General features: G+C 89.5%; 1 protein-coding gene across 1 annotated transcript in view; it reads right to left on the reverse strand.

Annotated features, from left to right (window-relative positions):
• Positions 1 to 937: 937 nt before the first annotated feature.
• The window catches only part of LOC125439818 (SLAM family member 7-like), a 273,063-nt gene continuing 246,396 nt past the window's right edge, over positions 938 to 27,604 (reverse strand). The window contains exons 4-6 of the mRNA XM_048509083.1: positions 2,076 to 2,186; positions 1,891 to 1,982; positions 938 to 1,790 (exon numbers count right to left, since the gene is read on the reverse strand). Of these exons, the coding sequence (XP_048365040.1) occupies positions 1,512 to 1,790; positions 1,891 to 1,982; positions 2,076 to 2,186 (482 nt within the window). The 3' untranslated portion in view covers positions 938 to 1,511. The remainder of the gene's footprint in view (positions 1,791 to 1,890; positions 1,983 to 2,075; positions 2,187 to 27,604) is intronic.

Here is a 27,604-nt window from a genome sequence, read left to right on the forward strand (position 1 = left end):
TCCCCCTTATCCACATAAGGATGATTATGTGGTTGATGATATTCAAAAGTTGGGGCCGTAACTCCACCCGGCATGCTTTAATTAGCCAGGAGGGGCACGGATCCAGAGGTAGTAGATATTAGGTCTAACAGCTGCTCGGGCCCTGTCAACTTCGGCCCTATTGCAAAACTGTCAACTATTATTATTTATTATTATTTATTATTATTAATTATTATTATTATTATTATTAATTTATTTATTTATTCATTCATTCATTCATTCATTCATTCATTCATTCAATTTCTATACCGCCCGATCCCCAAAGGGCTCCGGGCGGTGAACAACATAATATATACACAATAAACAGGAGCAAATCCGGTACAATACAAACATAGGCTCCGTCAATAAAACATCTTAAAATACATAAAAACAGCGGCTAACAATTAGCAAATTAAACAAGAGGCGTCCAGGCTCAATTTAAAAACCCACCCCAGGAAGGGGGGGACGGCAGGCCCCTCAATATGAGGAGCTCTGTTGTACCAGTGCCAAAGCAGGAGCAGTGGTGGGCCCCATATCAGCGGCTGGACACTCCAAAGGCCCGGTGGAACAACACAGTCTTACAGGCCCTGCGGAACTCACCAAGGTCCCGCAGGGCCCGGACAGTTGGTGGGAGGGTGTTCCACCAGGCCGGGGCCAGCGCTGTGAAAGTCCTGGCCCGTGTGGAGGCCAGCCGCATCATTGACTACCATGTTTCCCCGAATATAAGACAGTGTCTTATATTAATTTTTGCTCCCAAAGATGTGCTATGTCTTATTTTCAGGGGATGTCTTATTTTTCCTGTGTTCTGTTCGTCGGGCATGCTTCCAAACAAAAACTTTGCTATGTCTTACTTTCGGGGGATGCCTTATATTTTGCACTTCAGCAAAACCTCCACTATGTCTTATTTTTCGGGGATGTCTTATATTAGGGGAAACAGGGTATTTCACAATTATTTAACAAAAAACAATACTAGGAATAACTTAAAGATAAGAACAGCCACTAACTAAGCTTAATACATAAACATACTACCCTAACACTAACTCTATAAATGACTAAGAATATAGCAGCATTACTACCCAACAATACAAATAATTAAACTAGTTAATGCAATCAAAATCTCTAACAGCTTTAAGCACCAACCCCAACCGTCCCCCACAGTCAACATATCCAGTAATACTAACGTTGAACTCCATTCTCTATGGGGTGTGGCAGTCGACTGCCATGTTGTTGCCGCAACCATCAAGCAAGAGAGTTCCGTGCATGATAGTTCCAGCACAACAGTTCCGAGCAAAATAGTTCCAAGCATGATGGCCCTTTGCATTCTGTGGGAACCCCTGTCACTAGCCCCCATTACCGTCCAGGGGCTGCCAGCGATAGACAGATGCCCCCCCAGCACTCTCACTGCTGGTGGGCCGTTGCGATCCCCATGGGCCCTAATGCTGTCGCCTGGAAATTTGGCTCACTCAGACTCGCCCTGCCGGTTGCTGCCTCAGTCAAACGCTGTTGCGTTTGAGGGGGTGCTGCCACTGACATCCAATACTAGGGCCACTCGGGAGTCGAAGGGGTGTCTCGCAGCCCGGAAAAACCCTGGAATCGCTGCCCAAGTGACTTGGCCGGTTGCTGTTGTTGGAGGGCTGCTGCCGCCACCAACCCCCTACGTCAGGGCTGCTCAGGAGTCGAAGAGACGTCTTCCTTCCTAGTGGGTGCAACAGGCAAGGCCCATTTTCCTTTCCTTCCTCCACAGAATGAGAAGATGGAGAAGGGAGCAACACCTAGAAGAGCAAAGGTGGGAAAGGAATGTGTGAAGTGCTTCATCCAGGTAGGCCAGCAGAAACACGGGGCTGCCAGAGGACAGCCCTGGAAGACGCTCACCTGTTCCTCATCACCTTCTGGGGGGATCCTCCTCTTCTGCATCTCCACATACTCGGAAGGGTCTCTCTTCTCAGGCTTCGTCAGGGAAAAAGCTGCAGAGTTTAACAGGAGGGAGGTTATTCTGTGGCCTGGAGGGGATGGACCAGAGCAGGAAAGGGTGATGGGGGATGAAGAGAAGCTCCTACCGCTTGGGCATGGCCTTTTCTTCCACTGCCAAAACCCCAGTGCTGCAACCAGGAAAACAAAAGGCACAAGAGCAAGGATCCATACGTTCCAGAGATGATGATGACTGTCATCTGCAAAGAAGAACAAAGTGCTCTGGGCATCTGCTGCAAGCAGCCCCCCCCCCCCCCCCCCCCCCCCCCCCCCCCCCCCCCCCCCCCGCCCCCCCCCCCCCCCACCCCCCCCCCCCCCCCCCCCCCCCCCCCCCCCCCCCCCCCCCCCCCCCCCCCCCCCCCCCCCCCCCCCCCCCCCCCCCCACCCCCCCCCCCCCCACACCCCCCCCCCCCCCCCCCCCCCCCCCCCCCCAGCCCCCCCCCCCCCCCCCCCCCCCCCCCACCCCCCCCCCCCCCCACCCCCCCACCCCCCCACCCCCCCCCCCCCCCACCCCCCCCCCCCCCCCCCCCCCCCCCCCCCCACCCCCCCCCCCACCCACCCCCCCCCCCCCCCACCTCCCCCCCCCCCCCACCGCCGCCCCCCCCCACCCCCCCCCCCCCCCCCCCCCCCCCCCCCCCACCCCCCCCCCCCCCCACCCCCCCCCCCCCCCACCCCCCCCCCCCCCCACCCCCCCCCCCCCCCACCCCCCCCCCCCCCCACCCCCCCCCCCCCCCACCCCCCCCCCCCCCCACCCCCCCCCCCCCCCACCCCCCCCCCCCCCCACCCCCCCCCCCCCCCACCCCCCCCCCCCCCCACCCCCCCCCCCCCCCACCCCCCCCCCCCCCCACCCCCCCCCCCCCCCACCCCCCCCCCCCCCCACCCCCCCCCCCCCCCACCCCCCCCCCCCCCCACCCCCCCCCCCCCCCACCCCCCCCCCCCCCCACCCCCCCCCCCCCCCACCCCCCCCCCCCCCCACCCCCCCCCCCCCCCACCCCCCCCCCCCCCCACCCCCCCCCCCCCCCACCCCCCCCCCCCCCCACCCCCCCCCCCCCCCACCCCCCCCCCCCCCCACCCCCCCCCCCCCCCACCCCCCCCCCCCCCCACCCCCCCCCCCCCCCACCCCCCCCCCCCCCCACCCCCCCCCCCCCCCACCCCCCCCCCCCCCCACCCCCCCCCCCCCCCACCCCCCCCCCCCCCCACCCCCCCCCCCCCCCACCCCCCCCCCCCCCCACCCCCCCCCCCCCCCACCCCCCCCCCCCCCCACCCCCCCCCCCCCCCACCCCCCCCCCCCCCCACCCCCCCCCCCCCCCACCCCCCCCCCCCCCCACCCCCCCCCCCCCCCACCCCCCCCCCCCCCCACCCCCCCCCCCCCCCACCCCCCCCCCCCCCCACCCCCCCCCCCCCCCACCCCCCCCCCCCCCCACCCCCCCCCCCCCCCACCCCCCCCCCCCCCCACCCCCCCCCCCCCCCACCCCCCCCCCCCCCCACCCCCCCCCCCCCCCACCCCCCCCCCCCCCCACCCCCCCCCCCCCCCACCCCCCCCCCCCCCCACCCCCCCCCCCCCCCACCCCCCCCCCCCCCCACCCCCCCCCCCCCCCACCCCCCCCCCCCCCCACCCCCCCCCCCCCCCACCCCCCCCCCCCCCCACCCCCCCCCCCCCCCACCCCCCCCCCCCCCCACCCCCCCCCCCCCCCACCCCCCCCCCCCCCCACCCCCCCCCCCCCCCACCCCCCCCCCCCCCCACCCCCCCCCCCCCCCACCCCCCCCCCCCCCCACCCCCCCCCCCCCCCACCCCCCCCCCCCCCCACCCCCCCCCCCCCCCACCCCCCCCCCCCCCCACCCCCCCCCCCCCCCACCCCCCCCCCCCCCCACCCCCCCCCCCCCCCACCCCCCCCCCCCCCCACCCCCCCCCCCCCCCACCCCCCCCCCCCCCCACCCCCCCCCCCCCCCACCCCCCCCCCCCCCCACCCCCCCCCCCCCCCACCCCCCCCCCCCCCCACCCCCCCCCCCCCCCACCCCCCCCCCCCCCCACCCCCCCCCCCCCCCACCCCCCCCCCCCCCCACCCCCCCCCCCCCCCACCCCCCCCCCCCCCCACCCCCCCCCCCCCCCACCCCCCCCCCCCCCCACCCCCCCCCCCCCCCACCCCCCCCCCCCCCCACCCCCCCCCCCCCCCACCCCCCCCCCCCCCCACCCCCCCCCCCCCCCACCCCCCCCCCCCCCCACCCCCCCCCCCCCCCACCCCCCCCCCCCCCCACCCCCCCCCCCCCCCACCCCCCCCCCCCCCCACCCCCCCCCCCCCCCACCCCCCCCCCCCCCCACCCCCCCCCCCCCCCACCCCCCCCCCCCCCCACCCCCCCCCCCCCCCACCCCCCCCCCCCCCCACCCCCCCCCCCCCCCACCCCCCCCCCCCCCCACCCCCCCCCCCCCCCACCCCCCCCCCCCCCCACCCCCCCCCCCCCCCACCCCCCCCCCCCCCCACCCCCCCCCCCCCCCACCCCCCCCCCCCCCCACCCCCCCCCCCCCCCACCCCCCCCCCCCCCCACCCCCCCCCCCCCCCACCCCCCCCCCCCCCCACCCCCCCCCCCCCCCACCCCCCCCCCCCCCCACCCCCCCCCCCCCCCACCCCCCCCCCCCCCCACCCCCCCCCCCCCCCACCCCCCCCCCCCCCCACCCCCCCCCCCCCCCACCCCCCCCCCCCCCCACCCCCCCCCCCCCCCACCCCCCCCCCCCCCCACCCCCCCCCCCCCCCACCCCCCCCCCCCCCCACCCCCCCCCCCCCCCACCCCCCCCCCCCCCCACCCCCCCCCCCCCCCACCCCCCCCCCCCCCCACCCCCCCCCCCCCCCACCCCCCCCCCCCCCCACCCCCCCCCCCCCCCACCCCCCCCCCCCCCCACCCCCCCCCCCCCCCACCCCCCCCCCCCCCCACCCCCCCCCCCCCCCACCCCCCCCCCCCCCCACCCCCCCCCCCCCCCACCCCCCCCCCCCCCCACCCCCCCCCCCCCCCACCCCCCCCCCCCCCCACCCCCCCCCCCCCCCACCCCCCCCCCCCCCCACCCCCCCCCCCCCCCACCCCCCCCCCCCCCCACCCCCCCCCCCCCCCACCCCCCCCCCCCCCCACCCCCCCCCCCCCCCACCCCCCCCCCCCCCCACCCCCCCCCCCCCCCACCCCCCCCCCCCCCCACCCCCCCCCCCCCCCACCCCCCCCCCCCCCCACCCCCCCCCCCCCCCACCCCCCCCCCCCCCCACCCCCCCCCCCCCCCACCCCCCCCCCCCCCCACCCCCCCCCCCCCCCACCCCCCCCCCCCCCCACCCCCCCCCCCCCCCACCCCCCCCCCCCCCCACCCCCCCCCCCCCCCACCCCCCCCCCCCCCCACCCCCCCCCCCCCCCACCCCCCCCCCCCCCCACCCCCCCCCCCCCCCACCCCCCCCCCCCCCCACCCCCCCCCCCCCCCACCCCCCCCCCCCCCCACCCCCCCCCCCCCCCACCCCCCCCCCCCCCCACCCCCCCCCCCCCCCACCCCCCCCCCCCCCCACCCCCCCCCCCCCCCACCCCCCCCCCCCCCCACCCCCCCCCCCCCCCACCCCCCCCCCCCCCCACCCCCCCCCCCCCCCACCCCCCCCCCCCCCCACCCCCCCCCCCCCCCACCCCCCCCCCCCCCCACCCCCCCCCCCCCCCACCCCCCCCCCCCCCCACCCCCCCCCCCCCCCACCCCCCCCCCCCCCCACCCCCCCCCCCCCCCACCCCCCCCCCCCCCCACCCCCCCCCCCCCCCACCCCCCCCCCCCCCCACCCCCCCCCCCCCCCACCCCCCCCCCCCCCCACCCCCCCCCCCCCCCACCCCCCCCCCCCCCCACCCCCCCCCCCCCCCACCCCCCCCCCCCCCCACCCCCCCCCCCCCCCACCCCCCCCCCCCCCCACCCCCCCCCCCCCCCACCCCCCCCCCCCCCCACCCCCCCCCCCCCCCACCCCCCCCCCCCCCCACCCCCCCCCCCCCCCACCCCCCCCCCCCCCCACCCCCCCCCCCCCCCACCCCCCCCCCCCCCCACCCCCCCCCCCCCCCACCCCCCCCCCCCCCCACCCCCCCCCCCCCCCACCCCCCCCCCCCCCCACCCCCCCCCCCCCCCACCCCCCCCCCCCCCCACCCCCCCCCCCCCCCACCCCCCCCCCCCCCCACCCCCCCCCCCCCCCACCCCCCCCCCCCCCCACCCCCCCCCCCCCCCACCCCCCCCCCCCCCCACCCCCCCCCCCCCCCACCCCCCCCCCCCCCCACCCCCCCCCCCCCCCACCCCCCCCCCCCCCCACCCCCCCCCCCCCCCACCCCCCCCCCCCCCCACCCCCCCCCCCCCCCACCCCCCCCCCCCCCCACCCCCCCCCCCCCCCACCCCCCCCCCCCCCCACCCCCCCCCCCCCCCACCCCCCCCCCCCCCCACCCCCCCCCCCCCCCACCCCCCCCCCCCCCCACCCCCCCCCCCCCCCACCCCCCCCCCCCCCCACCCCCCCCCCCCCCCACCCCCCCCCCCCCCCACCCCCCCCCCCCCCCACCCCCCCCCCCCCCCACCCCCCCCCCCCCCCACCCCCCCCCCCCCCCACCCCCCCCCCCCCCCACCCCCCCCCCCCCCCACCCCCCCCCCCCCCCACCCCCCCCCCCCCCCACCCCCCCCCCCCCCCACCCCCCCCCCCCCCCACCCCCCCCCCCCCCCACCCCCCCCCCCCCCCACCCCCCCCCCCCCCCACCCCCCCCCCCCCCCACCCCCCCCCCCCCCCACCCCCCCCCCCCCCCACCCCCCCCCCCCCCCACCCCCCCCCCCCCCCACCCCCCCCCCCCCCCACCCCCCCCCCCCCCCACCCCCCCCCCCCCCCACCCCCCCCCCCCCCCACCCCCCCCCCCCCCCACCCCCCCCCCCCCCCACCCCCCCCCCCCCCCACCCCCCCCCCCCCCCACCCCCCCCCCCCCCCACCCCCCCCCCCCCCCACCCCCCCCCCCCCCCACCCCCCCCCCCCCCCACCCCCCCCCCCCCCCACCCCCCCCCCCCCCCACCCCCCCCCCCCCCCACCCCCCCCCCCCCCCACCCCCCCCCCCCCCCACCCCCCCCCCCCCCCACCCCCCCCCCCCCCCACCCCCCCCCCCCCCCACCCCCCCCCCCCCCCACCCCCCCCCCCCCCCACCCCCCCCCCCCCCCACCCCCCCCCCCCCCCACCCCCCCCCCCCCCCACCCCCCCCCCCCCCCACCCCCCCCCCCCCCCACCCCCCCCCCCCCCCACCCCCCCCCCCCCCCACCCCCCCCCCCCCCCACCCCCCCCCCCCCCCACCCCCCCCCCCCCCCACCCCCCCCCCCCCCCACCCCCCCCCCCCCCCACCCCCCCCCCCCCCCACCCCCCCCCCCCCCCACCCCCCCCCCCCCCCACCCCCCCCCCCCCCCACCCCCCCCCCCCCCCACCCCCCCCCCCCCCCACCCCCCCCCCCCCCCACCCCCCCCCCCCCCCACCCCCCCCCCCCCCCACCCCCCCCCCCCCCCACCCCCCCCCCCCCCCACCCCCCCCCCCCCCCACCCCCCCCCCCCCCCACCCCCCCCCCCCCCCACCCCCCCCCCCCCCCACCCCCCCCCCCCCCCACCCCCCCCCCCCCCCACCCCCCCCCCCCCCCACCCCCCCCCCCCCCCACCCCCCCCCCCCCCCACCCCCCCCCCCCCCCACCCCCCCCCCCCCCCACCCCCCCCCCCCCCCACCCCCCCCCCCCCCCACCCCCCCCCCCCCCCACCCCCCCCCCCCCCCACCCCCCCCCCCCCCCACCCCCCCCCCCCCCCACCCCCCCCCCCCCCCACCCCCCCCCCCCCCCACCCCCCCCCCCCCCCACCCCCCCCCCCCCCCACCCCCCCCCCCCCCCACCCCCCCCCCCCCCCACCCCCCCCCCCCCCCACCCCCCCCCCCCCCCACCCCCCCCCCCCCCCACCCCCCCCCCCCCCCACCCCCCCCCCCCCCCACCCCCCCCCCCCCCCACCCCCCCCCCCCCCCACCCCCCCCCCCCCCCACCCCCCCCCCCCCCCACCCCCCCCCCCCCCCACCCCCCCCCCCCCCCACCCCCCCCCCCCCCCACCCCCCCCCCCCCCCACCCCCCCCCCCCCCCACCCCCCCCCCCCCCCACCCCCCCCCCCCCCCACCCCCCCCCCCCCCCACCCCCCCCCCCCCCCACCCCCCCCCCCCCCCACCCCCCCCCCCCCCCACCCCCCCCCCCCCCCACCCCCCCCCCCCCCCACCCCCCCCCCCCCCCACCCCCCCCCCCCCCCACCCCCCCCCCCCCCCACCCCCCCCCCCCCCCACCCCCCCCCCCCCCCACCCCCCCCCCCCCCCACCCCCCCCCCCCCCCACCCCCCCCCCCCCCCACCCCCCCCCCCCCCCACCCCCCCCCCCCCCCACCCCCCCCCCCCCCCACCCCCCCCCCCCCCCACCCCCCCCCCCCCCCACCCCCCCCCCCCCCCACCCCCCCCCCCCCCCACCCCCCCCCCCCCCCACCCCCCCCCCCCCCCACCCCCCCCCCCCCCCACCCCCCCCCCCCCCCACCCCCCCCCCCCCCCACCCCCCCCCCCCCCCACCCCCCCCCCCCCCCACCCCCCCCCCCCCCCACCCCCCCCCCCCCCCACCCCCCCCCCCCCCCACCCCCCCCCCCCCCCACCCCCCCCCCCCCCCACCCCCCCCCCCCCCCACCCCCCCCCCCCCCCACCCCCCCCCCCCCCCACCCCCCCCCCCCCCCACCCCCCCCCCCCCCCACCCCCCCCCCCCCCCACCCCCCCCCCCCCCCACCCCCCCCCCCCCCCACCCCCCCCCCCCCCCACCCCCCCCCCCCCCCACCCCCCCCCCCCCCCACCCCCCCCCCCCCCCACCCCCCCCCCCCCCCACCCCCCCCCCCCCCCACCCCCCCCCCCCCCCACCCCCCCCCCCCCCCACCCCCCCCCCCCCCCACCCCCCCCCCCCCCCACCCCCCCCCCCCCCCACCCCCCCCCCCCCCCACCCCCCCCCCCCCCCACCCCCCCCCCCCCCCACCCCCCCCCCCCCCCACCCCCCCCCCCCCCCACCCCCCCCCCCCCCCACCCCCCCCCCCCCCCACCCCCCCCCCCCCCCACCCCCCCCCCCCCCCACCCCCCCCCCCCCCCACCCCCCCCCCCCCCCACCCCCCCCCCCCCCCACCCCCCCCCCCCCCCACCCCCCCCCCCCCCCACCCCCCCCCCCCCCCACCCCCCCCCCCCCCCACCCCCCCCCCCCCCCACCCCCCCCCCCCCCCACCCCCCCCCCCCCCCACCCCCCCCCCCCCCCACCCCCCCCCCCCCCCACCCCCCCCCCCCCCCACCCCCCCCCCCCCCCACCCCCCCCCCCCCCCACCCCCCCCCCCCCCCACCCCCCCCCCCCCCCACCCCCCCCCCCCCCCACCCCCCCCCCCCCCCACCCCCCCCCCCCCCCACCCCCCCCCCCCCCCACCCCCCCCCCCCCCCACCCCCCCCCCCCCCCACCCCCCCCCCCCCCCACCCCCCCCCCCCCCCACCCCCCCCCCCCCCCACCCCCCCCCCCCCCCACCCCCCCCCCCCCCCACCCCCCCCCCCCCCCACCCCCCCCCCCCCCCACCCCCCCCCCCCCCCACCCCCCCCCCCCCCCACCCCCCCCCCCCCCCACCCCCCCCCCCCCCCACCCCCCCCCCCCCCCACCCCCCCCCCCCCCCACCCCCCCCCCCCCCCACCCCCCCCCCCCCCCACCCCCCCCCCCCCCCACCCCCCCCCCCCCCCACCCCCCCCCCCCCCCACCCCCCCCCCCCCCCACCCCCCCCCCCCCCCACCCCCCCCCCCCCCCACCCCCCCCCCCCCCCACCCCCCCCCCCCCCCACCCCCCCCCCCCCCCACCCCCCCCCCCCCCCACCCCCCCCCCCCCCCACCCCCCCCCCCCCCCACCCCCCCCCCCCCCCACCCCCCCCCCCCCCCACCCCCCCCCCCCCCCACCCCCCCCCCCCCCCACCCCCCCCCCCCCCCACCCCCCCCCCCCCCCACCCCCCCCCCCCCCCACCCCCCCCCCCCCCCACCCCCCCCCCCCCCCACCCCCCCCCCCCCCCACCCCCCCCCCCCCCCACCCCCCCCCCCCCCCACCCCCCCCCCCCCCCACCCCCCCCCCCCCCCACCCCCCCCCCCCCCCACCCCCCCCCCCCCCCACCCCCCCCCCCCCCCACCCCCCCCCCCCCCCACCCCCCCCCCCCCCCACCCCCCCCCCCCCCCACCCCCCCCCCCCCCCACCCCCCCCCCCCCCCACCCCCCCCCCCCCCCACCCCCCCCCCCCCCCACCCCCCCCCCCCCCCACCCCCCCCCCCCCCCACCCCCCCCCCCCCCCACCCCCCCCCCCCCCCACCCCCCCCCCCCCCCACCCCCCCCCCCCCCCACCCCCCCCCCCCCCCACCCCCCCCCCCCCCCACCCCCCCCCCCCCCCACCCCCCCCCCCCCCCACCCCCCCCCCCCCCCACCCCCCCCCCCCCCCACCCCCCCCCCCCCCCACCCCCCCCCCCCCCCACCCCCCCCCCCCCCCACCCCCCCCCCCCCCCACCCCCCCCCCCCCCCACCCCCCCCCCCCCCCACCCCCCCCCCCCCCCACCCCCCCCCCCCCCCACCCCCCCCCCCCCCCACCCCCCCCCCCCCCCACCCCCCCCCCCCCCCACCCCCCCCCCCCCCCACCCCCCCCCCCCCCCACCCCCCCCCCCCCCCACCCCCCCCCCCCCCCACCCCCCCCCCCCCCCACCCCCCCCCCCCCCCACCCCCCCCCCCCCCCACCCCCCCCCCCCCCCACCCCCCCCCCCCCCCACCCCCCCCCCCCCCCACCCCCCCCCCCCCCCACCCCCCCCCCCCCCCACCCCCCCCCCCCCCCACCCCCCCCCCCCCCCACCCCCCCCCCCCCCCACCCCCCCCCCCCCCCACCCCCCCCCCCCCCCACCCCCCCCCCCCCCCACCCCCCCCCCCCCCCACCCCCCCCCCCCCCCACCCCCCCCCCCCCCCACCCCCCCCCCCCCCCACCCCCCCCCCCCCCCACCCCCCCCCCCCCCCACCCCCCCCCCCCCCCACCCCCCCCCCCCCCCACCCCCCCCCCCCCCCACCCCCCCCCCCCCCCACCCCCCCCCCCCCCCACCCCCCCCCCCCCCCACCCCCCCCCCCCCCCACCCCCCCCCCCCCCCACCCCCCCCCCCCCCCACCCCCCCCCCCCCCCACCCCCCCCCCCCCCCACCCCCCCCCCCCCCCACCCCCCCCCCCCCCCACCCCCCCCCCCCCCCACCCCCCCCCCCCCCCACCCCCCCCCCCCCCCACCCCCCCCCCCCCCCACCCCCCCCCCCCCCCACCCCCCCCCCCCCCCACCCCCCCCCCCCCCCACCCCCCCCCCCCCCCACCCCCCCCCCCCCCCACCCCCCCCCCCCCCCACCCCCCCCCCCCCCCACCCCCCCCCCCCCCCACCCCCCCCCCCCCCCACCCCCCCCCCCCCCCACCCCCCCCCCCCCCCACCCCCCCCCCCCCCCACCCCCCCCCCCCCCCACCCCCCCCCCCCCCCACCCCCCCCCCCCCCCACCCCCCCCCCCCCCCACCCCCCCCCCCCCCCACCCCCCCCCCCCCCCACCCCCCCCCCCCCCCACCCCCCCCCCCCCCCACCCCCCCCCCCCCCCACCCCCCCCCCCCCCCACCCCCCCCCCCCCCCACCCCCCCCCCCCCCCACCCCCCCCCCCCCCCACCCCCCCCCCCCCCCACCCCCCCCCCCCCCCACCCCCCCCCCCCCCCACCCCCCCCCCCCCCCACCCCCCCCCCCCCCCACCCCCCCCCCCCCCCACCCCCCCCCCCCCCCACCCCCCCCCCCCCCCACCCCCCCCCCCCCCCACCCCCCCCCCCCCCCACCCCCCCCCCCCCCCACCCCCCCCCCCCCCCACCCCCCCCCCCCCCCACCCCCCCCCCCCCCCACCCCCCCCCCCCCCCACCCCCCCCCCCCCCCACCCCCCCCCCCCCCCACCCCCCCCCCCCCCCACCCCCCCCCCCCCCCACCCCCCCCCCCCCCCACCCCCCCCCCCCCCCACCCCCCCCCCCCCCCACCCCCCCCCCCCCCCACCCCCCCCCCCCCCCACCCCCCCCCCCCCCCACCCCCCCCCCCCCCCACCCCCCCCCCCCCCCACCCCCCCCCCCCCCCACCCCCCCCCCCCCCCACCCCCCCCCCCCCCCACCCCCCCCCCCCCCCACCCCCCCCCCCCCCCACCCCCCCCCCCCCCCACCCCCCCCCCCCCCCACCCCCCCCCCCCCCCACCCCCCCCCCCCCCCACCCCCCCCCCCCCCCACCCCCCCCCCCCCCCACCCCCCCCCCCCCCCACCCCCCCCCCCCCCCACCCCCCCCCCCCCCCACCCCCCCCCCCCCCCACCCCCCCCCCCCCCCACCCCCCCCCCCCCCCACCCCCCCCCCCCCCCACCCCCCCCCCCCCCCACCCCCCCCCCCCCCCACCCCCCCCCCCCCCCACCCCCCCCCCCCCCCACCCCCCCCCCCCCCCACCCCCCCCCCCCCCCACCCCCCCCCCCCCCCACCCCCCCCCCCCCCCACCCCCCCCCCCCCCCACCCCCCCCCCCCCCCACCCCCCCCCCCCCCCACCCCCCCCCCCCCCCACCCCCCCCCCCCCCCACCCCCCCCCCCCCCCACCCCCCCCCCCCCCCACCCCCCCCCCCCCCCACCCCCCCCCCCCCCCACCCCCCCCCCCCCCCACCCCCCCCCCCCCCCACCCCCCCCCCCCCCCACCCCCCCCCCCCCCCACCCCCCCCCCCCCCCACCCCCCCCCCCCCCCACCCCCCCCCCCCCCCACCCCCCCCCCCCCCCACCCCCCCCCCCCCCCACCCCCCCCCCCCCCCACCCCCCCCCCCCCCCACCCCCCCCCCCCCCCACCCCCCCCCCCCCCCACCCCCCCCCCCCCCCACCCCCCCCCCCCCCCACCCCCCCCCCCCCCCACCCCCCCCCCCCCCCACCCCCCCCCCCCCCCACCCCCCCCCCCCCCCACCCCCCCCCCCCCCCACCCCCCCCCCCCCCCACCCCCCCCCCCCCCCACCCCCCCCCCCCCCCACCCCCCCCCCCCCCCACCCCCCCCCCCCCCCACCCCCCCCCCCCCCCACCCCCCCCCCCCCCCACCCCCCCCCCCCCCCACCCCCCCCCCCCCCCACCCCCCCCCCCCCCCACCCCCCCCCCCCCCCACCCCCCCCCCCCCCCACCCCCCCCCCCCCCCACCCCCCCCCCCCCCCACCCCCCCCCCCCCCCACCCCCCCCCCCCCCCACCCCCCCCCCCCCCCACCCCCCCCCCCCCCCACCCCCCCCCCCCCCCACCCCCCCCCCCCCCCACCCCCCCCCCCCCCCACCCCCCCCCCCCCCCACCCCCCCCCCCCCCCACCCCCCCCCCCCCCCACCCCCCCCCCCCCCCACCCCCCCCCCCCCCCACCCCCCCCCCCCCCCACCCCCCCCCCCCCCCACCCCCCCCCCCCCCCACCCCCCCCCCCCCCCACCCCCCCCCCCCCCCACCCCCCCCCCCCCCCACCCCCCCCCCCCCCCACCCCCCCCCCCCCCCACCCCCCCCCCCCCCCACCCCCCCCCCCCCCCACCCCCCCCCCCCCCCACCCCCCCCCCCCCCCACCCCCCCCCCCCCCCACCCCCCCCCCCCCCCACCCCCCCCCCCCCCCACCCCCCCCCCCCCCCACCCCCCCCCCCCCCCACCCCCCCCCCCCCCCACCCCCCCCCCCCCCCACCCCCCCCCCCCCCCACCCCCCCCCCCCCCCACCCCCCCCCCCCCCCACCCCCCCCCCCCCCCACCCCCCCCCCCCCCCACCCCCCCCCCCCCCCACCCCCCCCCCCCCCCACCCCCCCCCCCCCCCACCCCCCCCCCCCCCCACCCCCCCCCCCCCCCACCCCCCCCCCCCCCCACCCCCCCCCCCCCCCACCCCCCCCCCCCCCCACCCCCCCCCCCCCCCACCCCCCCCCCCCCCCACCCCCCCCCCCCCCCACCCCCCCCCCCCCCCACCCCCCCCCCCCCCCACCCCCCCCCCCCCCCACCCCCCCCCCCCCCCACCCCCCCCCCCCCCCACCCCCCCCCCCCCCCACCCCCCCCCCCCCCCACCCCCCCCCCCCCCCACCCCCCCCCCCCCCCACCCCCCCCCCCCCCCACCCCCCCCCCCCCCCACCCCCCCCCCCCCCCACCCCCCCCCCCCCCCACCCCCCCCCCCCCCCACCCCCCCCCCCCCCCACCCCCCCCCCCCCCCACCCCCCCCCCCCCCCACCCCCCCCCCCCCCCACCCCCCCCCCCCCCCACCCCCCCCCCCCCCCACCCCCCCCCCCCCCCACCCCCCCCCCCCCCCACCCCCCCCCCCCCCCACCCCCCCCCCCCCCCACCCCCCCCCCCCCCCACCCCCCCCCCCCCCCACCCCCCCCCCCCCCCACCCCCCCCCCCCCCCACCCCCCCCCCCCCCCACCCCCCCCCCCCCCCACCCCCCCCCCCCCCCACCCCCCCCCCCCCCCACCCCCCCCCCCCCCCACCCCCCCCCCCCCCCACCCCCCCCCCCCCCCACCCCCCCCCCCCCCCACCCCCCCCCCCCCCCACCCCCCCCCCCCCCCACCCCCCCCCCCCCCCACCCCCCCCCCCCCCCACCCCCCCCCCCCCCCACCCCCCCCCCCCCCCACCCCCCCCCCCCCCCACCCCCCCCCCCCCCCACCCCCCCCCCCCCCCACCCCCCCCCCCCCCCACCCCCCCCCCCCCCCACCCCCCCCCCCCCCCACCCCCCCCCCCCCCCACCCCCCCCCCCCCCCACCCCCCCCCCCCCCCACCCCCCCCCCCCCCCACCCCCCCCCCCCCCCACCCCCCCCCCCCCCCACCCCCCCCCCCCCCCACCCCCCCCCCCCCCCACCCCCCCCCCCCCCCACCCCCCCCCCCCCCCACCCCCCCCCCCCCCCACCCCCCCCCCCCCCCACCCCCCCCCCCCCCCACCCCCCCCCCCCCCCACCCCCCCCCCCCCCCACCCCCCCCCCCCCCCACCCCCCCCCCCCCCCACCCCCCCCCCCCCCCACCCCCCCCCCCCCCCACCCCCCCCCCCCCCCACCCCCCCCCCCCCCCACCCCCCCCCCCCCCCACCCCCCCCCCCCCCCACCCCCCCCCCCCCCCACCCCCCCCCCCCCCCACCCCCCCCCCCCCCCACCCCCCCCCCCCCCCACCCCCCCCCCCCCCCACCCCCCCCCCCCCCCACCCCCCCCCCCCCCCACCCCCCCCCCCCCCCACCCCCCCCCCCCCCCACCCCCCCCCCCCCCCACCCCCCCCCCCCCCCACCCCCCCCCCCCCCCACCCCCCCCCCCCCCCACCCCCCCCCCCCCCCACCCCCCCCCCCCCCCACCCCCCCCCCCCCCCACCCCCCCCCCCCCCCACCCCCCCCCCCCCCCACCCCCCCCCCCCCCCACCCCCCCCCCCCCCCACCCCCCCCCCCCCCCACCCCCCCCCCCCCCCACCCCCCCCCCCCCCCACCCCCCCCCCCCCCCACCCCCCCCCCCCCCCACCCCCCCCCCCCCCCACCCCCCCCCCCCCCCACCCCCCCCCCCCCCCACCCCCCCCCCCCCCCACCCCCCCCCCCCCCCACCCCCCCCCCCCCCCACCCCCCCCCCCCCCCACCCCCCCCCCCCCCCACCCCCCCCCCCCCCCACCCCCCCCCCCCCCCACCCCCCCCCCCCCCCACCCCCCCCCCCCCCCACCCCCCCCCCCCCCCACCCCCCCCCCCCCCCACCCCCCCCCCCCCCCACCCCCCCCCCCCCCCACCCCCCCCCCCCCCCACCCCCCCCCCCCCCCACCCCCCCCCCCCCCCACCCCCCCCCCCCCCCACCCCCCCCCCCCCCCACCCCCCCCCCCCCCCACCCCCCCCCCCCCCCACCCCCCCCCCCCCCCACCCCCCCCCCCCCCCACCCCCCCCCCCCCCCACCCCCCCCCCCCCCCACCCCCCCCCCCCCCCACCCCCCCCCCCCCCCACCCCCCCCCCCCCCCACCCCCCCCCCCCCCCACCCCCCCCCCCCCCCACCCCCCCCCCCCCCCACCCCCCCCCCCCCCCACCCCCCCCCCCCCCCACCCCCCCCCCCCCCCACCCCCCCCCCCCCCCACCCCCCCCCCCCCCCACCCCCCCCCCCCCCCACCCCCCCCCCCCCCCACCCCCCCCCCCCCCCACCCCCCCCCCCCCCCACCCCCCCCCCCCCCCACCCCCCCCCCCCCCCACCCCCCCCCCCCCCCACCCCCCCCCCCCCCCACCCCCCCCCCCCCCCACCCCCCCCCCCCCCCACCCCCCCCCCCCCCCACCCCCCCCCCCCCCCACCCCCCCCCCCCCCCACCCCCCCCCCCCCCCACCCCCCCCCCCCCCCACCCCCCCCCCCCCCCACCCCCCCCCCCCCCCACCCCCCCCCCCCCCCACCCCCCCCCCCCCCCACCCCCCCCCCCCCCCACCCCCCCCCCCCCCCACCCCCCCCCCCCCCCACCCCCCCCCCCCCCCACCCCCCCCCCCCCCCACCCCCCCCCCCCCCCACCCCCCCCCCCCCCCACCCCCCCCCCCCCCCACCCCCCCCCCCCCCCACCCCCCCCCCCCCCCACCCCCCCCCCCCCCCACCCCCCCCCCCCCCCACCCCCCCCCCCCCCCACCCCCCCCCCCCCCCACCCCCCCCCCCCCCCACCCCCCCCCCCCCCCACCCCCCCCCCCCCCCACCCCCCCCCCCCCCCACCCCCCCCCCCCCCCACCCCCCCCCCCCCCCACCCCCCCCCCCCCCCACCCCCCCCCCCCCCCACCCCCCCCCCCCCCCACCCCCCCCCCCCCCCACCCCCCCCCCCCCCCACCCCCCCCCCCCCCCACCCCCCCCCCCCCCCACCCCCCCCCCCCCCCACCCCCCCCCCCCCCCACCCCCCCCCCCCCCCACCCCCCCCCCCCCCCACCCCCCCCCCCCCCCACCCCCCCCCCCCCCCACCCCCCCCCCCCCCCACCCCCCCCCCCCCCCACCCCCCCCCCCCCCCACCCCCCCCCCCCCCCACCCCCCCCCCCCCCCACCCCCCCCCCCCCCCACCCCCCCCCCCCCCCACCCCCCCCCCCCCCCACCCCCCCCCCCCCCCACCCCCCCCCCCCCCCACCCCCCCCCCCCCCCACCCCCCCCCCCCCCCACCCCCCCCCCCCCCCACCCCCCCCCCCCCCCACCCCCCCCCCCCCCCACCCCCCCCCCCCCCCACCCCCCCCCCCCCCCACCCCCCCCCCCCCCCACCCCCCCCCCCCCCCACCCCCCCCCCCCCCCACCCCCCCCCCCCCCCACCCCCCCCCCCCCCCACCCCCCCCCCCCCCCACCCCCCCCCCCCCCCACCCCCCCCCCCCCCCACCCCCCCCCCCCCCCACCCCCCCCCCCCCCCACCCCCCCCCCCCCCCACCCCCCCCCCCCCCCACCCCCCCCCCCCCCCACCCCCCCCCCCCCCCACCCCCCCCCCCCCCCACCCCCCCCCCCCCCCACCCCCCCCCCCCCCCACCCCCCCCCCCCCCCACCCCCCCCCCCCCCCACCCCCCCCCCCCCCCACCCCCCCCCCCCCCCACCCCCCCCCCCCCCCACCCCCCCCCCCCCCCACCCCCCCCCCCCCCCACCCCCCCCCCCCCCCACCCCCCCCCCCCCCCACCCCCCCCCCCCCCCACCCCCCCCCCCCCCCACCCCCCCCCCCCCCCACCCCCCCCCCCCCCCACCCCCCCCCCCCCCCACCCCCCCCCCCCCCCACCCCCCCCCCCCCCCACCCCCCCCCCCCCCCACCCCCCCCCCCCCCCACCCCCCCCCCCCCCCACCCCCCCCCCCCCCCACCCCCCCCCCCCCCCACCCCCCCCCCCCCCCACCCCCCCCCCCCCCCACCCCCCCCCCCCCCCACCCCCCCCCCCCCCCACCCCCCCCCCCCCCCACCCCCCCCCCCCCCCACCCCCCCCCCCCCCCACCCCCCCCCCCCCCCACCCCCCCCCCCCCCCACCCCCCCCCCCCCCCACCCCCCCCCCCCCCCACCCCCCCCCCCCCCCACCCCCCCCCCCCCCCACCCCCCCCCCCCCCCACCCCCCCCCCCCCCCACCCCCCCCCCCCCCCACCCCCCCCCCCCCCCACCCCCCCCCCCCCCCACCCCCCCCCCCCCCCACCCCCCCCCCCCCCCACCCCCCCCCCCCCCCACCCCCCCCCCCCCCCACCCCCCCCCCCCCCCACCCCCCCCCCCCCCCACCCCCCCCCCCCCCCACCCCCCCCCCCCCCCACCCCCCCCCCCCCCCACCCCCCCCCCCCCCCACCCCCCCCCCCCCCCACCCCCCCCCCCCCCCACCCCCCCCCCCCCCCACCCCCCCCCCCCCCCACCCCCCCCCCCCCCCACCCCCCCCCCCCCCCACCCCCCCCCCCCCCCACCCCCCCCCCCCCCCACCCCCCCCCCCCCCCACCCCCCCCCCCCCCCACCCCCCCCCCCCCCCACCCCCCCCCCCCCCCACCCCCCCCCCCCCCCACCCCCCCCCCCCCCCACCCCCCCCCCCCCCCACCCCCCCCCCCCCCCACCCCCCCCCCCCCCCACCCCCCCCCCCCCCCACCCCCCCCCCCCCCCACCCCCCCCCCCCCCCACCCCCCCCCCCCCCCACCCCCCCCCCCCCCCACCCCCCCCCCCCCCCACCCCCCCCCCCCCCCACCCCCCCCCCCCCCCACCCCCCCCCCCCCCCACCCCCCCCCCCCCCCACCCCCCCCCCCCCCCACCCCCCCCCCCCCCCACCCCCCCCCCCCCCCACCCCCCCCCCCCCCCACCCCCCCCCCCCCCCACCCCCCCCCCCCCCCACCCCCCCCCCCCCCCACCCCCCCCCCCCCCCACCCCCCCCCCCCCCCACCCCCCCCCCCCCCCACCCCCCCCCCCCCCCACCCCCCCCCCCCCCCACCCCCCCCCCCCCCCACCCCCCCCCCCCCCCACCCCCCCCCCCCCCCACCCCCCCCCCCCCCCACCCCCCCCCCCCCCCACCCCCCCCCCCCCCCACCCCCCCCCCCCCCCACCCCCCCCCCCCCCCACCCCCCCCCCCCCCCACCCCCCCCCCCCCCCACCCCCCCCCCCCCCCACCCCCCCCCCCCCCCACCCCCCCCCCCCCCCACCCCCCCCCCCCCCCACCCCCCCCCCCCCCCACCCCCCCCCCCCCCCACCCCCCCCCCCCCCCACCCCCCCCCCCCCCCACCCCCCCCCCCCCCCACCCCCCCCCCCCCCCACCCCCCCCCCCCCCCACCCCCCCCCCCCCCCACCCCCCCCCCCCCCCACCCCCCCCCCCCCCCACCCCCCCCCCCCCCCACCCCCCCCCCCCCCCACCCCCCCCCCCCCCCACCCCCCCCCCCCCCCACCCCCCCCCCCCCCCACCCCCCCCCCCCCCCACCCCCCCCCCCCCCCACCCCCCCCCCCCCCCACCCCCCCCCCCCCCCACCCCCCCCCCCCCCCACCCCCCCCCCCCCCCACCCCCCCCCCCCCCCACCCCCCCCCCCCCCCACCCCCCCCCCCCCCCACCCCCCCCCCCCCCCACCCCCCCCCCCCCCCACCCCCCCCCCCCCCCACCCCCCCCCCCCCCCACCCCCCCCCCCCCCCACCCCCCCCCCCCCCCACCCCCCCCCCCCCCCACCCCCCCCCCCCCCCACCCCCCCCCCCCCCCACCCCCCCCCCCCCCCACCCCCCCCCCCCCCCACCCCCCCCCCCCCCCACCCCCCCCCCCCCCCACCCCCCCCCCCCCCCACCCCCCCCCCCCCCCACCCCCCCCCCCCCCCACCCCCCCCCCCCCCCACCCCCCCCCCCCCCCACCCCCCCCCCCCCCCACCCCCCCCCCCCCCCACCCCCCCCCCCCCCCACCCCCCCCCCCCCCCACCCCCCCCCCCCCCCACCCCCCCCCCCCCCCACCCCCCCCCCCCCCCACCCCCCCCCCCCCCCACCCCCCCCCCCCCCCACCCCCCCCCCCCCCCACCCCCCCCCCCCCCCACCCCCCCCCCCCCCCACCCCCCCCCCCCCCCACCCCCCCCCCCCCCCACCCCCCCCCCCCCCCACCCCCCCCCCCCCCCACCCCCCCCCCCCCCCACCCCCCCCCCCCCCCACCCCCCCCCCCCCCCACCCCCCCCCCCCCCCACCCCCCCCCCCCCCCACCCCCCCCCCCCCCCACCCCCCCCCCCCCCCACCCCCCCCCCCCCCCACCCCCCCCCCCCCCCACCCCCCCCCCCCCCCACCCCCCCCCCCCCCCACCCCCCCCCCCCCCCACCCCCCCCCCCCCCCACCCCCCCCCCCCCCCACCCCCCCCCCCCCCCACCCCCCCCCCCCCCCACCCCCCCCCCCCCCCACCCCCCCCCCCCCCCACCCCCCCCCCCCCCCACCCCCCCCCCCCCCCACCCCCCCCCCCCCCCACCCCCCCCCCCCCCCACCCCCCCCCCCCCCCACCCCCCCCCCCCCCCACCCCCCCCCCCCCCCACCCCCCCCCCCCCCCACCCCCCCCCCCCCCCACCCCCCCCCCCCCCCACCCCCCCCCCCCCCCACCCCCCCCCCCCCCCACCCCCCCCCCCCCCCACCCCCCCCCCCCCCCACCCCCCCCCCCCCCCACCCCCCCCCCCCCCCACCCCCCCCCCCCCCCACCCCCCCCCCCCCCCACCCCCCCCCCCCCCCACCCCCCCCCCCCCCCACCCCCCCCCCCCCCCACCCCCCCCCCCCCCCACCCCCCCCCCCCCCCACCCCCCCCCCCCCCCACCCCCCCCCCCCCCCACCCCCCCCCCCCCCCACCCCCCCCCCCCCCCACCCCCCCCCCCCCCCACCCCCCCCCCCCCCCACCCCCCCCCCCCCCCACCCCCCCCCCCCCCCACCCCCCCCCCCCCCCACCCCCCCCCCCCCCCACCCCCCCCCCCCCCCACCCCCCCCCCCCCCCACCCCCCCCCCCCCCCACCCCCCCCCCCCCCCACCCCCCCCCCCCCCCACCCCCCCCCCCCCCCACCCCCCCCCCCCCCCACCCCCCCCCCCCCCCACCCCCCCCCCCCCCCACCCCCCCCCCCCCCCACCCCCCCCCCCCCCCACCCCCCCCCCCCCCCACCCCCCCCCCCCCCCACCCCCCCCCCCCCCCACCCCCCCCCCCCCCCACCCCCCCCCCCCCCCACCCCCCCCCCCCCCCACCCCCCCCCCCCCCCACCCCCCCCCCCCCCCACCCCCCCCCCCCCCCACCCCCCCCCCCCCCCACCCCCCCCCCCCCCCACCCCCCCCCCCCCCCACCCCCCCCCCCCCCCACCCCCCCCCCCCCCCACCCCCCCCCCCCCCCACCCCCCCCCCCCCCCACCCCCCCCCCCCCCCACCCCCCCCCCCCCCCACCCCCCCCCCCCCCCACCCCCCCCCCCCCCCACCCCCCCCCCCCCCCACCCCCCCCCCCCCCCACCCCCCCCCCCCCCCACCCCCCCCCCCCCCCACCCCCCCCCCCCCCCACCCCCCCCCCCCCCCACCCCCCCCCCCCCCCACCCCCCCCCCCCCCCACCCCCCCCCCCCCCCACCCCCCCCCCCCCCCACCCCCCCCCCCCCCCACCCCCCCCCCCCCCCACCCCCCCCCCCCCCCACCCCCCCCCCCCCCCACCCCCCCCCCCCCCCACCCCCCCCCCCCCCCACCCCCCCCCCCCCCCACCCCCCCCCCCCCCCACCCCCCCCCCCCCCCACCCCCCCCCCCCCCCACCCCCCCCCCCCCCCACCCCCCCCCCCCCCCACCCCCCCCCCCCCCCACCCCCCCCCCCCCCCACCCCCCCCCCCCCCCACCCCCCCCCCCCCCCACCCCCCCCCCCCCCCACCCCCCCCCCCCCCCACCCCCCCCCCCCCCCACCCCCCCCCCCCCCCACCCCCCCCCCCCCCCACCCCCCCCCCCCCCCACCCCCCCCCCCCCCCACCCCCCCCCCCCCCCACCCCCCCCCCCCCCCACCCCCCCCCCCCCCCACCCCCCCCCCCCCCCACCCCCCCCCCCCCCCACCCCCCCCCCCCCCCACCCCCCCCCCCCCCCACCCCCCCCCCCCCCCACCCCCCCCCCCCCCCACCCCCCCCCCCCCCCACCCCCCCCCCCCCCCACCCCCCCCCCCCCCCACCCCCCCCCCCCCCCACCCCCCCCCCCCCCCACCCCCCCCCCCCCCCACCCCCCCCCCCCCCCACCCCCCCCCCCCCCCACCCCCCCCCCCCCCCACCCCCCCCCCCCCCCACCCCCCCCCCCCCCCACCCCCCCCCCCCCCCACCCCCCCCCCCCCCCACCCCCCCCCCCCCCCACCCCCCCCCCCCCCCACCCCCCCCCCCCCCCACCCCCCCCCCCCCCCACCCCCCCCCCCCCCCACCCCCCCCCCCCCCCACCCCCCCCCCCCCCCACCCCCCCCCCCCCCCACCCCCCCCCCCCCCCACCCCCCCCCCCCCCCACCCCCCCCCCCCCCCACCCCCCCCCCCCCCCACCCCCCCCCCCCCCCACCCCCCCCCCCCCCCACCCCCCCCCCCCCCCACCCCCCCCCCCCCCCACCCCCCCCCCCCCCCACCCCCCCCCCCCCCCACCCCCCCCCCCCCCCACCCCCCCCCCCCCCCACCCCCCCCCCCCCCCACCCCCCCCCCCCCCCACCCCCCCCCCCCCCCACCCCCCCCCCCCCCCACCCCCCCCCCCCCCCACCCCCCCCCCCCCCCACCCCCCCCCCCCCCCACCCCCCCCCCCCCCCACCCCCCCCCCCCCCCACCCCCCCCCCCCCCCACCCCCCCCCCCCCCCACCCCCCCCCCCCCCCACCCCCCCCCCCCCCCACCCCCCCCCCCCCCCACCCCCCCCCCCCCCCACCCCCCCCCCCCCCCACCCCCCCCCCCCCCCACCCCCCCCCCCCCCCACCCCCCCCCCCCCCCACCCCCCCCCCCCCCCACCCCCCCCCCCCCCCACCCCCCCCCCCCCCCACCCCCCCCCCCCCCCACCCCCCCCCCCCCCCACCCCCCCCCCCCCCCACCCCCCCCCCCCCCCACCCCCCCCCCCCCCCACCCCCCCCCCCCCCCACCCCCCCCCCCCCCCACCCCCCCCCCCCCCCACCCCCCCCCCCCCCCACCCCCCCCCCCCCCCACCCCCCCCCCCCCCCACCCCCCCCCCCCCCCACCCCCCCCCCCCCCCACCCCCCCCCCCCCCCACCCCCCCCCCCCCCCACCCCCCCCCCCCCCCACCCCCCCCCCCCCCCACCCCCCCCCCCCCCCACCCCCCCCCCCCCCCACCCCCCCCCCCCCCCACCCCCCCCCCCCCCCACCCCCCCCCCCCCCCACCCCCCCCCCCCCCCACCCCCCCCCCCCCCCACCCCCCCCCCCCCCCACCCCCCCCCCCCCCCACCCCCCCCCCCCCCCACCCCCCCCCCCCCCCACCCCCCCCCCCCCCCACCCCCCCCCCCCCCCACCCCCCCCCCCCCCCACCCCCCCCCCCCCCCACCCCCCCCCCCCCCCACCCCCCCCCCCCCCCACCCCCCCCCCCCCCCACCCCCCCCCCCCCCCACCCCCCCCCCCCCCCACCCCCCCCCCCCCCCACCCCCCCCCCCCCCCACCCCCCCCCCCCCCCACCCCCCCCCCCCCCCACCCCCCCCCCCCCCCACCCCCCCCCCCCCCCACCCCCCCCCCCCCCCACCCCCCCCCCCCCCCACCCCCCCCCCCCCCCACCCCCCCCCCCCCCCACCCCCCCCCCCCCCCACCCCCCCCCCCCCCCACCCCCCCCCCCCCCCACCCCCCCCCCCCCCCACCCCCCCCCCCCCCCACCCCCCCCCCCCCCCACCCCCCCCCCCCCCCACCCCCCCCCCCCCCCACCCCCCCCCCCCCCCACCCCCCCCCCCCCCCACCCCCCCCCCCCCCCACCCCCCCCCCCCCCCACCCCCCCCCCCCCCCACCCCCCCCCCCCCCCACCCCCCCCCCCCCCCACCCCCCCCCCCCCCCACCCCCCCCCCCCCCCACCCCCCCCCCCCCCCACCCCCCCCCCCCCCCACCCCCCCCCCCCCCCACCCCCCCCCCCCCCCACCCCCCCCCCCCCCCACCCCCCCCCCCCCCCACCCCCCCCCCCCCCCACCCCCCCCCCCCCCCACCCCCCCCCCCCCCCACCCCCCCCCCCCCCCACCCCCCCCCCCCCCCACCCCCCCCCCCCCCCACCCCCCCCCCCCCCCACCCCCCCCCCCCCCCACCCCCCCCCCCCCCCACCCCCCCCCCCCCCCACCCCCCCCCCCCCCCACCCCCCCCCCCCCCCACCCCCCCCCCCCCCCACCCCCCCCCCCCCCCACCCCCCCCCCCCCCCACCCCCCCCCCCCCCCACCCCCCCCCCCCCCCACCCCCCCCCCCCCCCACCCCCCCCCCCCCCCACCCCCCCCCCCCCCCACCCCCCCCCCCCCCCACCCCCCCCCCCCCCCACCCCCCCCCCCCCCCACCCCCCCCCCCCCCCACCCCCCCCCCCCCCCACCCCCCCCCCCCCCCACCCCCCCCCCCCCCCACCCCCCCCCCCCCCCACCCCCCCCCCCCCCCACCCCCCCCCCCCCCCACCCCCCCCCCCCCCCACCCCCCCCCCCCCCCACCCCCCCCCCCCCCCACCCCCCCCCCCCCCCACCCCCCCCCCCCCCCACCCCCCCCCCCCCCCACCCCCCCCCCCCCCCACCCCCCCCCCCCCCCACCCCCCCCCCCCCCCACCCCCCCCCCCCCCCACCCCCCCCCCCCCCCACCCCCCCCCCCCCCCACCCCCCCCCCCCCCCACCCCCCCCCCCCCCCACCCCCCCCCCCCCCCACCCCCCCCCCCCCCCACCCCCCCCCCCCCCCACCCCCCCCCCCCCCCACCCCCCCCCCCCCCCACCCCCCCCCCCCCCCACCCCCCCCCCCCCCCACCCCCCCCCCCCCCCACCCCCCCCCCCCCCCACCCCCCCCCCCCCCCACCCCCCCCCCCCCCCACCCCCCCCCCCCCCCACCCCCCCCCCCCCCCACCCCCCCCCCCCCCCACCCCCCCCCCCCCCCACCCCCCCCCCCCCCCACCCCCCCCCCCCCCCACCCCCCCCCCCCCCCACCCCCCCCCCCCCCCACCCCCCCCCCCCCCCACCCCCCCCCCCCCCCACCCCCCCCCCCCCCCACCCCCCCCCCCCCCCACCCCCCCCCCCCCCCACCCCCCCCCCCCCCCACCCCCCCCCCCCCCCACCCCCCCCCCCCCCCACCCCCCCCCCCCCCCACCCCCCCCCCCCCCCACCCCCCCCCCCCCCCACCCCCCCCCCCCCCCACCCCCCCCCCCCCCCACCCCCCCCCCCCCCCACCCCCCCCCCCCCCCACCCCCCCCCCCCCCCACCCCCCCCCCCCCCCACCCCCCCCCCCCCCCACCCCCCCCCCCCCCCACCCCCCCCCCCCCCCACCCCCCCCCCCCCCCACCCCCCCCCCCCCCCACCCCCCCCCCCCCCCACCCCCCCCCCCCCCCACCCCCCCCCCCCCCCACCCCCCCCCCCCCCCACCCCCCCCCCCCCCCACCCCCCCCCCCCCCCACCCCCCCCCCCCCCCACCCCCCCCCCCCCCCACCCCCCCCCCCCCCCACCCCCCCCCCCCCCCACCCCCCCCCCCCCCCACCCCCCCCCCCCCCCACCCCCCCCCCCCCCCACCCCCCCCCCCCCCCACCCCCCCCCCCCCCCACCCCCCCCCCCCCCCACCCCCCCCCCCCCCCACCCCCCCCCCCCCCCACCCCCCCCCCCCCCCACCCCCCCCCCCCCCCACCCCCCCCCCCCCCCACCCCCCCCCCCCCCCACCCCCCCCCCCCCCCACCCCCCCCCCCCCCCACCCCCCCCCCCCCCCACCCCCCCCCCCCCCCACCCCCCCCCCCCCCCACCCCCCCCCCCCCCCACCCCCCCCCCCCCCCACCCCCCCCCCCCCCCACCCCCCCCCCCCCCCACCCCCCCCCCCCCCCACCCCCCCCCCCCCCCACCCCCCCCCCCCCCCACCCCCCCCCCCCCCCACCCCCCCCCCCCCCCACCCCCCCCCCCCCCCACCCCCCCCCCCCCCCACCCCCCCCCCCCCCCACCCCCCCCCCCCCCCACCCCCCCCCCCCCCCACCCCCCCCCCCCCCCACCCCCCCCCCCCCCCACCCCCCCCCCCCCCCACCCCCCCCCCCCCCCACCCCCCCCCCCCCCCACCCCCCCCCCCCCCCACCCCCCCCCCCCCCCACCCCCCCCCCCCCCCACCCCCCCCCCCCCCCACCCCCCCCCCCCCCCACCCCCCCCCCCCCCCACCCCCCCCCCCCCCCACCCCCCCCCCCCCCCACCCCCCCCCCCCCCCACCCCCCCCCCCCCCCACCCCCCCCCCCCCCCACCCCCCCCCCCCCCCACCCCCCCCCCCCCCCACCCCCCCCCCCCCCCACCCCCCCCCCCCCCCACCCCCCCCCCCCCCCACCCCCCCCCCCCCCCACCCCCCCCCCCCCCCACCCCCCCCCCCCCCCACCCCCCCCCCCCCCCACCCCCCCCCCCCCCCACCCCCCCCCCCCCCCACCCCCCCCCCCCCCCACCCCCCCCCCCCCCCACCCCCCCCCCCCCCCACCCCCCCCCCCCCCCACCCCCCCCCCCCCCCACCCCCCCCCCCCCCCACCCCCCCCCCCCCCCACCCCCCCCCCCCCCCACCCCCCCCCCCCCCCACCCCCCCCCCCCCCCACCCCCCCCCCCCCCCACCCCCCCCCCCCCCCACCCCCCCCCCCCCCCACCCCCCCCCCCCCCCACCCCCCCCCCCCCCCACCCCCCCCCCCCCCCACCCCCCCCCCCCCCCACCCCCCCCCCCCCCCACCCCCCCCCCCCCCCACCCCCCCCCCCCCCCACCCCCCCCCCCCCCCACCCCCCCCCCCCCCCACCCCCCCCCCCCCCCACCCCCCCCCCCCCCCACCCCCCCCCCCTTCCACCCCCCCCCCTCGGCCACCCCCGCCCCCCCCCCGCCCCCCTCCCCCCCCCTTCCCTCCCCCCCCCCCCCCCCTCTCCCACCCCCCCCCCCCCCCTCCCCCCCCCCCCCCCTCCCCCCCCCCCCCCCCCCCACCCCTCCACCCCCCACCCCCCCCTCCCCCCCCCCTCCACCCGCCCCCCCCCCCCCCCCCCCCCCCCCCCCCCCCCCCCCCCCCCCCGCCCCCCCTCCCTCCATCCACCCCTCCCTCCCCCCCCCCCCCCCCCCCCCCCTCCCTCCCTCCCTCCCCCCCCCCCCCCCCCCCCCCCCCCCCCCCTCACACCCCCCCCATCAGAGGATCTGAATCCTCTGAAGATCCTCTGAAGATGCCAGCCACAGATGCAGGCAAAACGTCAGGAGAGAATGCCGCTAGAACACGGCCATACAGCCCGGAAACCACACAGCACCCCATAGCAAAAACAAACAACTACCTTCCCACTAGTTCCCAACAACATTGCAGTTACCTTAACAAGGTGTTAAGGGCTTATACAAACCAAGGTCTGAGTCTGGTAGCCTCGACTCCTCCAAACTCTGCAGCCTGCTGCTGCTTTGAGTCTCCACCCCTTTCTGGATCAACCCATTCTGACCATGGGGGTTACACCAGCATTGTAGTCCATGAACATCTGGAGCGCCATAGGT

This window comes from Sphaerodactylus townsendi, linkage group LG01, assembly GCF_021028975.2.
Source record: "Sphaerodactylus townsendi isolate TG3544 linkage group LG01, MPM_Stown_v2.3, whole genome shotgun sequence".
Classification (NCBI taxonomy): domain Eukaryota; kingdom Metazoa; phylum Chordata; class Lepidosauria; order Squamata; family Sphaerodactylidae; genus Sphaerodactylus; species Sphaerodactylus townsendi.